At 36.4% G+C, this 17,804-nt stretch overlaps 1 protein-coding gene and 1 long non-coding RNA gene across 4 annotated transcripts in view; one reads left to right on the top strand and one right to left on the bottom strand.

Moving 5' to 3' along the window:
- Positions 1-17,804, bottom strand: part of LOC127561819 (uncharacterized) — a 49,349-nt gene that overhangs the window by 4,993 nt on the left and 26,552 nt on the right. The window contains exon 2 of the long non-coding RNA XR_007953542.1: positions 4,334-4,426. This is a non-coding gene — a long non-coding RNA (uncharacterized LOC127561819). The remainder of the gene's footprint in view (positions 1-4,333; positions 4,427-17,804) is intronic.
- Positions 1-17,804, top strand: part of LOC127561812 (maestro heat-like repeat-containing protein family member 1) — a 72,655-nt gene that overhangs the window by 34,084 nt on the left and 20,767 nt on the right. For all 3 annotated transcript variants that reach the window (XM_051997081.1, XM_051997082.1, XM_051997080.1), the window contains exons 10-16: positions 3,110-3,259; positions 4,163-4,317; positions 7,079-7,226; positions 7,336-7,502; positions 9,872-10,009; positions 14,019-14,133; positions 14,527-14,679. In XM_051997081.1, coding sequence (XP_051853041.1) covers positions 3,110-3,259; positions 4,163-4,317; positions 7,079-7,226; positions 7,336-7,502; positions 9,872-10,009; positions 14,019-14,133; positions 14,527-14,679 — 1,026 coding nt within the window. The remainder of the gene's footprint in view (positions 1-3,109; positions 3,260-4,162; positions 4,318-7,078; positions 7,227-7,335; positions 7,503-9,871; positions 10,010-14,018; positions 14,134-14,526; positions 14,680-17,804) is intronic.

Here is a 17,804-nt window from a genome sequence, read left to right as displayed (position 1 = left end):
ATGCATGTGTATATATATATATATATGTATATATATACACACATACACACACATATTATATATGGGGGGAGGGGGTCCTGCTCCACACTTGTGCTTTCATTCATTTAGGGAATTTACAGAAAGGAAACAGAAAGATCCATAATGCAGACCAATAAATATTCTGCATTTTCCAGTCTTAGAGAGTTATTGGGGGGGCTGAGAGATTTAGTGACTTGCCTAGATTAATATAACCAGTTGCTATGTCAAAATCAGAACATGAATGAAAGTTTCAGGATCTTACATATATAACTGGAAGAAATGTTAGAGATCATCTCCCTTCCAACCTAATTCTCATTCATTGTATAGATGTTGAAACTGAAACTCATGGAGGCAACATGACTTCGAAAGTCACGCAGATAGGGGATTATGAATGGGAAAACTGACATTTCAATCCAGCCTTTCTAAGTGTAAATACAGATCACTTGCCATTGTATTCTGATTTCTTACTCTGATGCTGGTCCTTTTGTGACTTGCCATGCTGCATCTCAATAAATATATTCATAGCTACTTAGCTAGATGGATGGATGGATGGATGAATGGATAGATATAGACAGATAGATTAGGGACAGCTAGGTGATGTGTGATGGATAGAGTGCCAACATTAGAGTTAGGAAGACTTATCTTCCAGAATTCAAATCTTACCTTAAGCATTACTAGTTGCATGATTCTGCGCAAGTCACTTAATCTTCATTGCATTAATTTCTTCATTTGTAAAATGAATTTGAGTAGGATATAACAAATCAATGTTTTTGCCAAGACAACCTCAAATGGGGTCACAAAAACTAGGACACAACTGAAAAACAACTACACATATATATGTGTGTTAATGTGTACATGTATAAAATAGTCTATGTTACATATGGAGAAAGAGAGAGAAGAAGAGAGAGAGAGGAAGGGAGAGGGTGAGAGATAGAGAGGAAGAGAGAGAGAGAGAGAGAATCCTATTTTAAGACAAGAAACCTGGAGTCCAAAGACCCAGACCAAGAGACCGGAGCCCAGATTCTAGATTTTTTCAGGTGACTCTATTCAGAGACAGTCATTCACTGCTCATTCCACTATGGAGTCAACCCATTTCTGTGTAATTTAAAGCTTTCTTAGGGAGGGAGGTGGCTAAAACGAGTGGGTTAAGCTCAGGGTTTTTAGAGCACTGTACCAGGGAGACTGGAATGGAATGAATGTAGGCCATGGTCACAGCCAATACTGGTTAGGAACTCCTATGTGACTTCTCAGTCACATGGAGTCTTTAGGGAGGGTTTAAGTTTCTTTAAAGCCATAATCACTGGCAGCAAAAACTGTTATCCAAGCCCTTATCACACCATGGAGTAGAGTCATGGCTTTTTATTGTTCCTCACAGCAGTCTTTGGTCCATATTTTCCCCCCTATGCCTCCAGAAGTTCTCTTTACTCCTTTCTTTTTAGATGAGTAGAGAACAAGCTTCCTAGATATGGTTATGTACTCAGGAAGTCTGCTTCAATGACAGAGAAACATGACCTTATCCCTTCTGAGATTTTATGGTCATAAAGTCCCCTCCCCGAGCAGGGTCAAAGAATGTTGTGTTTAGGTTGCCTTCTGTTAATAGTATTGCAATACCAGCTGCTAAGACTGGCAGGGATAGGAGTAGTAGAACTGCTGTAATTATCACCGATCAAACAAATAATGGTGTCTGATACTGGGGTATTGCAGGGGGTTTTATATTGATAATTGTAATAAAATTAATAGCCCTTAGGATAGAGGAGACTCCTGCTAGATGAAGCGAGAAAATGGCTAGATCTACGGATGCTCCTGTGTGGGTGAGATTGCCTGCTAGAGGTGGGTAAACTGTTCATCCTGTTCCAGCACCTGCTTCAAATGTTGAAGACACCAGAAGTAGTAGGAATGATGGTGGGAGCAGCCAGAAACTTATGTTATTTATTCAGGGGAATGCTGTATCTGGGGCTCCAATTATTAGTGGCACTAATCAATTGCCAAATCTCCAATCATAATAGGTATTACTATGAAGAAAATTATTATAAAGGTATGGGCTGTGACAATTACATTATAAATTTGATCATCACCGATCAGAGTCCCAAGCTGGCCAAGTTCTGCTCAGATAAGGAGGCTCAGGGCAGTTCCTGCCCAGGCACCAAATAGTAAATAAAGAGTGCTGATGCTTTATGGATTAGTAGAGAATAGTCAATGAATGATGAACATAGGTAAAATGGTCATAAATTAGCCTGTAAGTCAATATACACTTATTAAGCACCTTCTGTGTGGCAGGCACTATACTAAGTACTGGGAATATTAAAAAAAAAAAAAAAAGCAAAAGAAGTTCCTGATCTTAATCTCAAAAACCTAATAGGAAAGAGAATGAGTAAACTAACAAGTACAAACAAGCTAAATGCAGGTTATTTTGTTGTTGTCATTTTAGTTATATCCACACTCTTGATGACCCCATTTGGGGTTTTCTTGGCAAAGATACTATAGTAATTTGACATTTTCTTCTCCAATTTACAGATGAGGAAACTTAGGTAAACAAGGGTAAATGAGTTGCCCAGGATCATACAATTCTGAGATTGGATTTGAACTATAGTCCTTCTGATAACCAAGGCCAGTGCTCTATCCCTTGTATAGGTTAAGTAAGACACAATCAAAGATGGAGGCATCAGAATTAAGAGAGTTTAGGAAACTCCTTTTCCTATTTTTAGGGGATCCAGATTTGTAATTTTATTGGTGCAGAGAATCCCCAGTGTAGAGATCTTCTTTGATACAAGTTGTTTGCCTTCATTTTTTTTATCTCCTGATACTAGCTGATTTTGTACAAATCAGCTAACCTTTCCAAATCTCATTTTATTAAAGTGTGAAGCTAGACAACTTCTGAGATCCTTTTCATTTTGGATAAATGATTGAATAAGGGAAAATTTTTATTTGGCCAGCCTCACTGCACTACTCAACTGGAGAAAAAGTCCAGGTTTCTTCAAAAATAAAATTAGGCCCATAGCTGGGGCTGCCATTTTAACCAGAGTTATGGCAATTCCAAGAGATTTTTGCTTTTCTTAGGATTTTGACCTACTCTTTTCTTCTTTTTCTTCAGCTCATTTTTAACTATCTGCCACTCCGGGAACTGCTTACCTTTCTGTATACTGCTTCTGACTGTATAGTGGACAGAGTCACTTGTCCTCAGTCTATTGTGTCTGTATTGAGGATGGTGGTGGAATTCAATGGGGCCAGAGTCAAAGATGAGGTAAAGTTGTGTGTTTCAGGGCAGCACATGAGGTTTTTCACATTTGCAGCCCTTCACCATGAATGAAGATTGTGGGAGTATTCATGGCAAATGATATGGAGTAGCAGAGCTGTAACAAGGGTGTGATGATCAGGAGTTTGTCCAAGAGCCCCAAATCCAGAAGGTACTAAATTTTGGAAGTACTGACAGTTCTTGGCAATCCTTCAGCAATTTAGAAACAAAAATGCTTGATGTCTTATTTAATAATAATTAAAGAAGGAAGCGACCAAATGGTAGGCAGCAAGAACTCCTCCTTTATCCTACCTCTATCTCATACCCCCATACTCCTCTCCAGGCTTCTCCTATAGAATGTCCTGAAGGCTCTCTGTCCTTTTTCCAAAGGGAAATGTCCAGTCCCTGTCTATAATGGGAATGCCTTACCCTAGGCACAAAAATTCCAATTTACAGCCCAGGTGAACCCCAGGAAAAAATGTCAATTGTTGGAATTTTAATTACAAATCATTCCAATCAATAATAAAAAAGAAATTAGTAATGATATGAAGTTGTATATAAATACAGGAAGCAGTATTCAGTATTTCCTTATGGAGGCAAGACAACATGATCGATCACCTATCATACCAAAGGATACCTACATGAAATCTTTATCCCCCCCTTGTAGTCCTCCATTCCCTGCCTTATTTTGTGTATATTTTGTGTATAGTTATCAATGTCCTAATTCTCTCTCCTGATAGAATGTACATTCCTTGAGGGCAGCGATTGTTTTACCTTTGTCTTTGTATCCCACATTCAGCACAGGGTTTGGCACATAGCAGAACCTTAATTAACCACTTGTTGATTGATTGATTGATTAATTAATTATAAGTGAAAGTAAAGCCACTCTGTATTCCCCTGGTGTGCTCATAGATCCCAGGTCTCCTAACCATTCTGGTGGAAATGTTGCATTCCTTAAAAGATGAATTAGTACGAAAGGAACTTATAGCTACAATCCAGCAGCTGACCAAGCTGGCTCCAAAAATTGTGGTACCCTGCCTCCTGAAAAATCCACTTCCATATGACAAGTAAGCACAACCTCACCTTGTCCCTCTTGCATTTCTTTTCCCTTCTTCTTTGCCAAGATAAGATAAGTTGTCCCTCTAGGGTGGTGATTCCATTTCCCTCCAGTTATCCCTACAAAATTACAAAATTAATACAAAATTGCTCAAGATAAGTCTCCAAAGAAATTTTGTTTTCTTTCATTCCCACTTTTAAAAAAGAAATAAATATTGCCTGGACTTCCTTGATAAAGTTAGTTGGTTAATTGTGAAATAGAAAAATAGCTCAGTCTAAAGATTAGAATCCCCTACTGAAAACTTTTAACACTTCTCAAGACACCCTTATCTAAAATTGGGAAGGTTTCTCTTTTCTTTCTCAATTAGTATCTGGTTAATAGTGAGATCCGCTCCTTTGTCTTCTCTGCTGATTCTTCTGGCATCCTCCTTCTGCCCCCTTGATGTCATGTCCCCCAAGTTTCTGTTCTTCTCCTCTCTTTTTTTTTCTCTTGACATTCTTTTTTCATGGAAATTTCATTCATTATTGTGGCTTCAATATCCATTTTTTATTCAAATGCCTTCTACATCTCTAGCCCTGTCTTTTCATTTGCTGGCAAAACATCACTTCTTGGATCAATATTTCAGATTTAATATGTCTAAAGCTACCCCTGTTTAATCTTCCTCAAACATGACCCTTTCCTTAATTTCTAAATTTCTATTGATATTTTCACCATTCTTCCTTTCCCCAAGGAACAGAATCTCAGTTATCTTTAAATTTCTTCTTCTCCCTTCTCATTAAATCTTGTTACAATCTACTGAGTCTTCCTGCCTTCAGTCTGTCTCCACTTCCCTGCCCCTCCAAGCCATTCTTCATATAGTTATCCAAACAAAAGGAATAGTACACGCATTTATGGATCATGAAGGATAAACTTATATCATCTGGGAATGGAAATGGATTTACAACATTTAACTCTATTACTATCCTCTCCTTCTGGATACTATTATTTAGGTTTTCAAGATACTGTTCTCTTTTGGTTCTACTCCTATTTATCCTGACTATTCCTTTTCAGTCTCCTTTGTTTTGTCATCATCTATATCATGCCCATTGTAGGTGTAGCTCAAAGTGTATTTTCCTATGTCCCTTTCTTCTTTCTCTTTACTATGATAATAGGTCAGGTCTTATTTAGACCAGTATAGTAGCTCAAGATGAAAACTAGAATGAATTGATAAATGTAGAATATCTGACAGTTAAGAAGCATTTACTTAGTCATAATAGGGTATGGATATTCAGCAACAATATACTTTTTAAAAAAATTTAAATTTATTTTTTAATTAACTTTTTAAAATTTAGGTAATAAAACAAACATTTCCATAACAGTAGAATAAAAATAGGATTCCATATGAAACTACAAATTTACTATGTATAAATTGCTAATCCTTTTAAGTATATAATCATCTTGTTAAAACAAAGAAACACGAAAAATAATATACCATTGATTCCGTTGGATGCAGGTTATCTCCCTCTGTGTCTCTTATTATCATTTGCCAGAGCCAAGTAACTCCTTATATCTTTACTTTTTTTTTCAATCTAAGTAATCAGGAAGCAAGTGTTTAGTCCTTTATTTATTTATTTATTTATATTAAGCTTTATTTATTTATTTATAACTTATTTATTTATTTATTTAAAACTTAAATTCAAAATAGAAAAAGAAAAAAAAATTTTTCTCCCTCTCTTCCTCTCTTCTCCCTTCCTAAAACAGCAGGCAATCTGATTAGGTTAAATACGTGCAATTCTTCTAAACATGTTTCCGTATTCGTCATGCCTATTTTAAATTAGAAAGTTGGTCTCCCTTCATCAAAAGTCTTCTTCCCTCTCCAATCTGTCCTCCATTCAATTGTCAAAGTGATGTCCCTAAAGGGTAGGTTTGACAAAATTATTCCCTTACTCAAAAAAAGCAGCAAAGGTTTGTTCTAGAAATTTGATCCTAGGGGCAATAGTGAATTCCTAGTTTTGACCTACTTGTCATTCTCTATTCTCCTTCACATGCTTTTCCATCCAGCCAAGCTGGTCTCCATACTGTTCCTCACACAGGAGATTTTATTTCTTTCTTGTATGTTTTGCCTGGATTGCCCACGCCCTTCCCACCTCTGTCTTTTAGAATTCCTTATTTCATTTTATGGGGTTGCCTACAATATGAATCCTTTCTGGCTGTTCATACTTTCCTCCCTCCCATTTACCTCCCATTTATTTCATTTTGTATCTATTTACATGGACAGCTAGATGGCATAGAATGCTGAGCTTGAAATCAGAAACACATTTTCCTGAGTTCAAATAGACTTACAAGGTATGTGACCCTGGACAAGTCACTTAACCCTGTTTGCCTAAGTTTTCTCATCTGCAAAATGAGCTGGAGAATGAAATGACCAACCACTCCACTATCTCTGCTAAGAAAACCCCAGACAATGTCATGGAAAATCAGACATGACTTAAATGACTCAACATTTCCTCCTGTGTGTACAATAAGCTCCTTGATAGCAGGAACTACTTCATTCTTCCTTTGTATTCTCAATATTATCTAACACAGTGCTTGGCTCACAATAGTCACTTAATAAATCTTTATTGATTTTTTTGAATTCAGATCCCTAATAGAAGTAACTTTTCTGAGTAACTGATGAAGTTCTCCCCAAATATCTCAGTTATTTGTATTAATCCCAATTTCTTCTTTGTACTTGTGTCTCTGTCAAATGGAGACTTGACATTAGAGTTTGGATCCTTGTCTTTCCCCCATAGGGATATCAGAGAGCTGTGGAGATTATTTGGTAATGATGCTTGCCTCGCCATCTTAGTGCTACCTGTTCTCCTCCGTTGCAACATGGGCCAGAAAAAAGAGACAAAGTTACGGCTTAAATCTCAGGACCCAATCCTTCCATTTGCCAAAGTGAGTCTAAGAGCCAATTCTTATTCTTTGGGCAGCTAATCAATAGCAGCCTCATCTCTCTGACCTTGGATGAAAGTGAACCCAGTTGTTTTCTCTCATTTCTCTTCAGGAAACACAGGCCTTATGGGAAGTCACTGCTGCACTAGAGTTTAAGGAAACTCTAGAGGGCTTAGAAGATAAACTTTTCATCACCTATTTCCTCTCCCTTCCACAGCTAAGCAGAGTGCAAGCTTCTGAGTCTGAAGCCCAGAGCCCCAATGAGCTAGCCTCATATAGGTAAGAATGAGACAGAAGGATAAAGGGGGAAAAGACCAGTGGGACTTTTACTAAAAAGAGTCATCTAAGTCTGGGACAAGGATGTCGGGGGATGATGATAGGTAGTTCTGGCAGCAATCCCACTGAGGAACATTGCTTGATCATTTGAAAAGCAGTATGACAGTAACAAGATTATGTGATGTTCAATTGTGATGGACTTGGCTCTTTTCAACAATAAGGTGATCAAAGCAATTCCAAAAGACTTGTGATGGAAAGTGCCATCCACAATCTGAGAGAACACTATGGAGACTGAATGTAGACCAAAGCATATTTTCACTTTTTTTATTGTTTTTTGTTTGCTTGGCTTTTTTTTCCTTTCTTGTGTTTTTTCTCCTTTTGATCCAACTTTTTTGCACAGCATGAAAAATATGAAATTTAGAAGAATTTGAAATATGAAGTAATTTGAAAAATATGAAAAATATTACAAATATGAAAAATAGAAGAATTACACATGTGTAACCTTCAAATATGAAAAACAGAAGAATTACACATGTGTAACCTATGTTGGATTGCTTGCTGTCTTGGGAAGAGGAGAAATGGGAAGAGGAGAAATGGGAAGGAAAGGGAGAAAAATTTGAAACATGAGGTTTTGCAAAAGGTGAATATTGAAAACTTATCTTTTCATGTACATGAAAAAAATAAAATAAAATACTAAGACTATAACTTTGCAGGGGAAAAAAGCAAAAAGAAAAGCAGTACAGTGTAAAATGGCTTATGTGCTGGATGTGGAATCACATTGGTTCAGATTCTGCTTCTGAAACTGCTAGCCTTATAACTCTAGACAAATTACTTAAATTTTCCGTCCCCTCAGAATCTTCATTTATAAAATGACAAGAGTTGGAATTGAAGACCTTCTAACTCTAAATCCATGTTCCAAGACAGGGGTTCTTAACCTTGGTTCCATAGACCTGTAAGGTTGCCCAGAAATTTGGATAGGAAAAATAAATACATCTTTATTTTCTCTAACATCTAACTGAAATTTAGCACTTCCTTCTATTTTGAATCTAGACAAGGCCCATAAATTTCACCAGACTGCTATGTGACAAAAAAATTTAAGAACCTCTGATCTAAGAGGTCTTGAGTTTAGGCATAATTTTTTTAAAGTTTTCTAGGAAATTGTGAGTGTTGTTATTTTAGATAAAATAAAATTCTATATGAGTTTATTTACCAAATTTTACTTATCCAGCATATATAGTATAGACATATAATATTCAAAAAATAAACAAAACTCTCCTCTTATACATGTATATTAACCTCAAAATATATCAGATTTTGATCCCCAAATTTGTTTTGTTAATATAACTGAAATTTAGCACTTCCCTCCATTTTGAATGAAGACAACAGTCTGTAAGGATCCATAAATCTCATTAGCTTGCCAAAAGGGTCCATGTCACCAAAAAACATTTAATAATCTCTGATCTAAGAAAACTTGAATTTAGACAGTAGTTCTCAAAAAGTGTTCTGGGAAATTATGAATACTGTGTTATTGCAACTAAATTAAAATTATTTATAACTTTGTTCAATATAAATTTTATTTATCTAATATATACAATATATATATATGTGTGTGTGTGTATGTGTATATATATATCCTCTCTTTCCTCTTCTATAAAATGAGGGGATATCTTCTAGCTTTTAAAGTGTTTGAATCTATAAGCTTTGGATTCCATATGATACTACCTCATCTTGGCCACAACTTCAATAAGTCACTTGAAACTTTCAGGAATCTCAATTTTTTCCTCGAGGAAATAAATTCTTAGATATATGGTTAAACTAGATGATGCCTAAATCCCCTTTTAGTTTTTATTTGATAGTTTGAGAGTTTAGGGGCTGGAGCAGGAATGGCTACAAATCCCCACCCCAAAACATCTGTTTAGTATGAGTTACTACTCCATTCTTCACTTTTCATTCTCCCACACACAATTTTTTTTATTACAGCTCTGCAGATAAAATAAATGATTTTCCCAGAGTCACATATAGCTATAGCATAAAATTATAAACATGGCATTAGAGAGCTAAAAAATCTGGATTCTTGTATCTCCTACCAACTACAAAGGGAAAGAAACTCATTAATCGTTCTATTTTAATTTTAATGTAGAGGCTAAGGGCTAAATTGGATTGTTAAGTATCTTCTGAAACATTAGTGAAGAACATTACCCATGACAAGGAGTCAAGGTGAAAGTGGTGATTTGCAAACATAGATTCTTGGGTCAATTGAGGCCATCATGAGCCAAGAACTACATGTATTTTTCTATTGGCACATATGCTCTCTTCTGGATTCTTTGTACAGACATTGTGGAGCCAACCTTTATCTCTCTTTCACTGTCTAGCTCCATGGAGGCTGGATTTAAGAACTTTTTGGAACTTCAGGGATTCCACAGTGCTGTGGTTCAAATGGAAAATACAGAAGTTTGGAAGTTCCTTCGGAATGCCCAGTTGGTACACATTGGAGTGATTCATTTGTGCAGGTGAAAATCAGTCATCTCTTATTTATTAAGCACCTAAGGTATACCTAGACAGTTGTTTAAGAAAAGTGTAATATCTAGTTCTTCATATTAAAAGATCTTTAAACCTGTCCTGAGAAAAAATGGAAGAGAAAGTATATGTAGTAGGTGAATTAACAGTATGACAAACTTGCTAAAAACAAAACAAAACTCAAAACTTTTGGGGATAGTGGATGGATCCAGAACTGTGACATAATGGACATGGGAGAATCTTCATATTGAAATTTTTTTCTATTGAAGCAGATTAGAAGGCTGAACTTTATAATAGTTTAAATATTTATATATTAAGTATACATTTTAAAAACTTAAAAATATTTATTTAAGTATTTAAATAAATATATTCTATGTTTATAACATCTCCAATTCCAATTATATTCCTCACCCTACCCTGACACTTGGTTATTCCTTATAACCAAGATTTCAACAAAACAAAGAACAGGAGCTGGGAGCATTTCAGTAAAAAGAAAAAAAAAAAAAAACAACTTAATCTAACTGTTTCAGATCCATACTCCCCCACCTGTTCTAAGAAGGGAAGGAACTAAATCTTCTCCTTTCCATTTTTGGGGCCAAAATTGTTCATTGTAATTATTCTATATATTATTTATAATCCCTAAGAGTCATTCTTGGTACTGAAAGATTAAGTAACTTGACCATGGTCACACAATTGATATGAACTTTGACTCAAGTCTTTACTTGCTCCAGTCACTATGCTAAATATGCTATGCTATGCTATTCTTAGTCTGAACTCAATCCTAAATTTTATCAATAAATATATAACATCCTTTTCTCAGGGCAAAGAATCAAAGAGGATGCCCATCAATTAGGGAATGGCTAAACAAATCATGGTATGGAATTACGATGGAATATTATTGTTCTATAAGAAATGATGAGCAAGGTGCTTTAAGAAATATCTGGAAAGCTATTCATGCACTCAGGCAAAGTGAAATGTATTGTGTACCAAGTTATAGCAATGTTGTGGGATGATCAGCTGTGTATAACTTTGCTTTTTTCAGCAATACAATGATCTAAGACTACTCTGATGGATTTATGATGAAAAATTCTATCCATAACCAGAAAAAGAACTGATTGTGCCGAATACAGATTAAAGCATACTTTTCCATTTTATTTTTCTAGCACTTTTTTTGTAGGGAGAAGGGAGAATCTATGTTTTCATTTGTAATATGACTTTTATGGACATGTTTTGCATAACTTCACACATACCTTCTCAACAGGGAGAGGGGAAAGAAGGAAGGGAGTGAATCTGGTACTCAAACTTTTAAAAACAAATGTAAAAAAATTTTACATGTAACTGGGAAAAATAAAATATTATAATATTCTAAGAAAACAGCATGCAGGATGAGAATTATTTTAGTGATGCTGTTTTCTCTCTGGTCAAACCACATTTAGGGTAGTTTGTTCATTAATTGATGAATTCAATTGATGAATTCAGGGAAGGATTTTGACAAGATAGAATGCATCCAAATGAAAGTGATCAGGATGATACAGAAATTGGGGATCATGAGCAAGAGGATTATTTAGCCTGTGGGGGAAGACTTTCTGAGATCATAAATAGCTACCCTCAAATACTGAAGATATATTTTGTGGTAGAGAACTTCAACTTCTGCTTGGACTCCTAAAGGAGCAATAGTGGAAATAATATGGGGGCAAGTATTAGCTCAATGTAAGAGAAAACTTCCCAATAATTAAGAAAGCCTCAAGGTGGAATAGACTATCTGAGGAATTGGTGGTCTTTAAGCAAGATCTGGAAAACCATTTATTTATAAGAAATGTTATAGAGGTGATTGCCATTCAGGTATAGATAGCTGAAGGATATGCTGGGATTTTGTCATCCTGTGACTTACTCATTTGTTAGAACCGGGGAATTATTAAACCCTAAAAGTAAGGGGAATGAACTAGGGATAACGCAGATGTTCCAAGGAAATATCATTTGTGTACGCAAGCTAAATTTTGAGAAACATCATGGAGGATGTGGATCCTAAACAGGGACTTGAAAAATAGTTTGCGTGTTTCTGAAGATTTAGTTCTGATTGAGTGACCAGAGGTCACTGGGGGCTGAGTGAGGGCCTTTGCTATCCCTCATCTTTCCAGTACTGGTTTCTGCTTCTGCCAAGGGGCAAGTTCTCTAAACAGGATGTTAAAGACTGGATGGAGACTATGCTTCATGATCCTGTTTTTGGCAGGAGAGTTGGTGGGTTGTTCCATAGATATGCTGATACATATCATCAATGTTCCACACTCATGGTGTGCCTTATCCCCCTCTTCTGCAAATATATGAGAAGAGTTTCTTAATTGATATACATATATAATGTATGTATATAGGAACAAAACTTCTTTTTGCAATTTTATAGCATTCATTTTTAATTATTTTGTTGTGGTTCTTCTTTCCATTTAGATCATTGTGCTGGCACCATCTCCAACCAGAAGTAGAGAAATAATCATTAAATTTTCAGTGCGAGAATTTATACCTCAGAAACTGGCAAACAAATCAAAATTTTACTTATTTTTTGATCGTCTAGACTTTATAGAATGAGAATAAAAATGTTAATAATGCAGATTAAATTTAAATGGTGTACACATACTTTTTTTGAAGCATCAGTTGTTAAATATTTACCAAATACATCCCTGGTTATAGGCATTGTGTTTATTGTTTTTAAATTTATTTTTAAGGAGTTCTAGGATCTTCTACCTAATTGCCTTTATGGACATCCTAATAGGGCCTAGAGATGTACAGGGTTCTAATTATTGCCTGAACTCCATTGTGGTGGACTTTTCATGTCTGGAAAGATCCAAATTATCTGATCTGGTTCCTTGAGGGCAGGGATTTCTTTCTTATTATATGTATTCCCAGCATTTGTTCACGGTGTTTGGCATAGTAAGTGCTTAATAAAGGATCTGATTGACTTCCCTGACATATGTAGTGGCCATTGCCCAGAAAGTATCATTAGTCTCCCCTCTGAAGAGCTCTAATCATGAAAAATGAAAACATTGAAAAGACTGAAGCTAGGATTTATAGGTCTTTTGACATGACTTTTGTTTTGTTTTGTTTTTTTTCTGGCTAGGTGATGAAATTTTTGTTGTTGTTGTTAATACTCTTTTATTCAGTTTTTTTCTTTCTCCAGCTCATCTTTTTTAATTGAATTTTTTAAATTTTCAAAACATATGCAAGGGTGATTTTTTCAGCACTGACCCTTGAAAAACCTTGTATTCCAATTTTTCCTCTTTTCCCCCCATCTCCTCCTCTAGATAGCATGTAATCTAATATATGACATGATTTTTTAACTAAGGTGCAGGCTTCTTACTTCTTTAGGTTGTAGAACTTCCAAAAATAACTACTAAAAGTGATTGTTCAGACTCACCCTAATTTTTTTTAATTAAAGGTTTTTATTTTCAACCTAATTAATCTTTTGATTAGTTTGGAGGAGAGGAGGTAAGGGACAAGAATTTTTTTTCTCATTTTAATTTTAAATCTGTAAAAGTACTTTGATTAGCTTCACATTTCTCCACAGTTTGTCAATCTTAAAGAATTTTGGGGGGAAGGGGAGAGGGAAGTTGTTCTGAGACTGGAAGGAGACTTTTGTTTGGAAAAGTCATCCAGGCATTTGTTCTCTGGCATTTACACAGCAAATCTGATAGTTTCAGAAATTCTCTGAATGGGAATCTCCATTCAGAGATTTTATATCTGTGTGTGTGTGTGTGTGTGTGTGTGTATAACAGATTATTAATCTGTCTACCAAGAGGCCAAAGTCATGATTCTTAGTAAGTGGAGTTGAAAATGATGTGAAGATAATTTGATGATGGTAATAATGATGAAAACAAAGAAAGTTTGTGTACAGAAGAGGATCAAAGGGAAATTCTGACAAATATCTGAGGTGGAAGGGAAGAATTTTATGAACCTCTCAGAGGCAAATTACCTCCCAAATATTTCATTTGCTGCTGTTCCTCTTCATTACAGATCTTTGGTCCAATTCCCTGAGATCTTAAATCACAATGTGCTACACAGTCTCTTGCCTTTTCTTAAGTCAGTTGAACATGAATACAGAATGGTCTGCACTGCCCTGTTTTCAGAGGTAAGGCAAAGCCAAGAAGAAGAAAAAAAACTACTAATCAGCTAATCAACAACGACTTATTAAATACCTGATATATTCCAGGCACTGTGCTGAATGCTGGAATAGAAAGACAAAAAGTGAAATAGCCCCCTCCCTGAAAGAGTTTATACTCTCATCAAGAGAGATGATGCATACATAAATAGGTTCATGGGAGATAAAATTCAAAATTAGTTCAAGGTAATTTTGCATGGAAGGCACCAATCAGCAACTGGATGGGTCAGGAATAAGGAAAAACTTCACTTAATAGGGGGCCATTTGCGCTGAACTTTGGTGAAGTGGGGATTGGGGAAGGAAGAATCTGTGATATAGAGTGAATTGATGCATTATAAAATGCTTACATTTTGCCTTTTGTAGCTTTTAGGTTGCCAGGAAATGGGAGAGCTGGAGAAAAACTCAATGAACACCGCACTGAAGTTAGAAATAGAAAGAACCAAAGATATCAACCCTATTATTGAATTCCTGGCAGTAAGAGCATTAGGAAATGCCCTTATTGGGTTACCCAAGGAAGTGAGTCTACATGAGTTGTCTTGTGTTGTTTTTTTTGTTTGTTTGTTTTTGTTTTTGTTTTTCAATGAAAGGTCCAGGGTGTGGGGGGAAAGAGAAATGGTTCAATGGTTCAAAAGACCTAAATTCTAGTTCTCATGCAGTCATTAACAAAAAATGTATTAATTTAGAGATAAGAGATTCTAGAGTTAATTTTTGACTCCATCATTTGTTAGCTGTGTGACCTTCAGAAAGAAACTTTGTCTCAGAGCCTCAGTTTTTGATCTATAAAATGATAGATTTTTCTAATATTTCCTTCAACTCTAGTTTTAATTGTTTTATGTTGCTTTCTTTCCATTTTAAAAAAATCTGAACACATTGGCAAGTATTATCTTCTTTAGTACAATGCTATGCTTCTCTGTTGTAACTATTTAGTCGAATCTGACTCTTCATGATCCCATTTGGAGTTTTCTTGACAAAGATGCTAGAACCATTTCCTTCTCCAGCTCATTGTACAGATGAGGAAACTAAAGCAAGCAGGATTAAGTGATTTGCCCAGGGTCATACAGCTACTTTCTGAGGCCACATTTGAACTCAAGTCCTCCTGACTCTAGGGCAAGTGCCCACTGTACACATAGTAAAATCTTAATAAATGCTCATTCATTTATTCATGTCTCCTTTTTCTTTTGTTCTGTTTTATTTTTCATCAGAATCATTTATATCGTGTTTTGCTTTTGTGATTTTCCCAATCCTCTTTAATTTATTGTAGATTTTCTATTTTCATTAATTTTATCATGGAGTCATGATAAGGCTTTTGAAATCCACTTTCAAACCAACTCAAAAATATGTATTAAATTTTCATTGTTTGCAAGTGATTATGTTAAGAGTTTCGAATACAAAGACAAAAATTAAACATTCCCTGTTCTCAAATATACATTCTATACTAGGCCACTTGTCTGAATGTGCCCACAATTCCCTTCTCTAGCTATTTTGACCTCTAAAATAATATGATACCTTTCTTTCAAAATTCCTCTACCTCATCCTTAGAATCAGGAGGATCTAGATTCAAATCTGTCCTCAGACACGTACTAGTTGTATGACCCTGAGCAAGTCACTTAACCCTAATTGCCTTCAAAAAATAAATTAAAATAAAATGCTGTACTTTTCACCTTACTGGATAATTATTCTCCATTAATCAGAATTTGATTCAGAAATTCTTTGCCTTTACTTTCTGAGACCTGAACTTGTTAGCAATAAAAGTCAAGAATTTGTCAGGAGACTTCCGGTAAGATGGCGGAGAGGAGGCTCACAGTTGCATAAGCTCCGCGCTTTCTCTCACTATCCACTTCATTACAAGCCTCTGAATCAATGCTTGACTGAAAAAAACCCACAAATAGTTACCAAGAGAAGCCATCCTTGAGATCCGCCAAGAAAGGTCTGTCTTTACTGGAGGGCTGGGGCGGTTTTAGATCGGGCGCAGGCGGCGGGCAGCGGCAGTGAGAGCACGGGAGCAGACTGGAGAGGGGGTGGGGAGTGATCGCAGCTGTCTCTGCCGGGAGAGCTTCGCTACAGGTTTGCAACCTGCAGCAAGTCAACAGCCCAGCAGAGAAGCTAAAAACACCGGGGCTGAAGAACACAACCGCAAACAGCTGGAGTCTCTCAGGACCTGGCCGCCCCCCCCTTCCCCCCCCTCAGTGACTCAGCACGCTTTGGGATCTCAGAGCGCAGGCGCAGCACAGTCCTGCTAGTGCCTCACTGCTGCCACCTGCAGTCTGTAGAGGAAGCTCGATAACACACCCAGCCCCCCCCCCCAAAGAAAGACTCCAGTTTTTTCTGTTTTTCTTTGGTAGTTTGTCTCTGATTAATAGACAGAATGAGCAAGAAGCTGAAGAGGACTTTAACCCTAGACAGCTTCTACACAGATAGAGAGCAGACTCTAAATCCTGAGGAGACTAAAAACAGGCAGTCCCCAGGTGATTCCCCAAAGGAGGAGATCGTCTGTTCCTCAGCACAGATGAACCTCATAGAAGTGATTAAAAAGGCTCTCACAAGGGAGCTAGAAGAAAAATGGGGAAAGCAGAGTGAGGCTTGGCAAAAGGAGAAGGAAGCTTGGGAAAAGGAGAGGGAGGCTTGGCAAAAGAGCCTGGAGAAGTCAGTTAAAGAGAGAGTGGATAAAGAAGTAAAATCCTTGAAAAATAGGATTAGTGAACTGGAAAACAAAATTGGCGAAATGGAAAAAAATTCCACAGAACAAAAGAACTCAATTGGACAATTAGAGAAAGATTTTAAAAAAGTGAGTGAAGAGAATACTTCACTGAAAATCAGAATTGAACAAGTGGAATTGAATGACTCGAGGAGACAAGAAGAATCAGTCAAGCAAATCCAAAAAAATCAAACAATGGAGAAAAATGTGAAATACCTTCTGGGGAAGACAACAGACCTGGAAAACAGATCCAGGAGAGACAATCTGAGAATCATTGGACTCCCAGAAAAACATGATGAAAAAAAGAGCCTGGACACTGTCTTCCAGGAAATTATCAAAGAGAACTGCCCAGAAGTCATAGGAACAGAGGAAAAAATAAACATTGAAAGGATTCATCGATCACCCACTGAAAGGGATCCTAAAATCAAAACACCAAGGAATATAGTGGCCAAATGCCAGAACCCTCAGATGAAAGAAAAAATATTGCAAGCGGCTAGAAAAACCCAATTCAAGTATCAAGGAGCCACAATAAGGATCACCCAGGATCTGGCAGCATCCACATTAAAAGATCGAAGGGCCTGGAATATGATATTCCGAAAGGCTAAGGAACTTGGTATGCAACCAAAAATAACTTACCCAGCGAGAATGAGCATCTTTTTCCAGGGAAGAAGATGGACATTCAACGAAGTAAGCGAATTTCATCTATTTCTGATGAAAAAACCAGAACTTAACAAAAAGTTTGATCTACAAATATAGAACTCAAGAGAAATCTAAAAAGGTAAAGATTAATCTTGGGAACTATATTTTGACTATATAGATGTATAAAGAATACATGTATACCTTGTTCTAGAAATTGATGTGGAAAGGACATTGTACCAGAAAAAGGGTAAAGTGGGGGTAGTACATCTCATGAAGAGGCATAGGAAACCTATTATATCTGAGAGAA

The sequence above is a fragment of the Antechinus flavipes genome, chromosome 4 (genome assembly GCF_016432865.1).
Source record: "Antechinus flavipes isolate AdamAnt ecotype Samford, QLD, Australia chromosome 4, AdamAnt_v2, whole genome shotgun sequence".
Taxonomy (NCBI): Eukaryota; Metazoa; Chordata; class Mammalia; order Dasyuromorphia; family Dasyuridae; genus Antechinus; species Antechinus flavipes.
The sequence above is the reverse complement of the archived record's forward strand: the minus strand, read 5'-3'. Positions and strand labels throughout refer to the sequence as shown.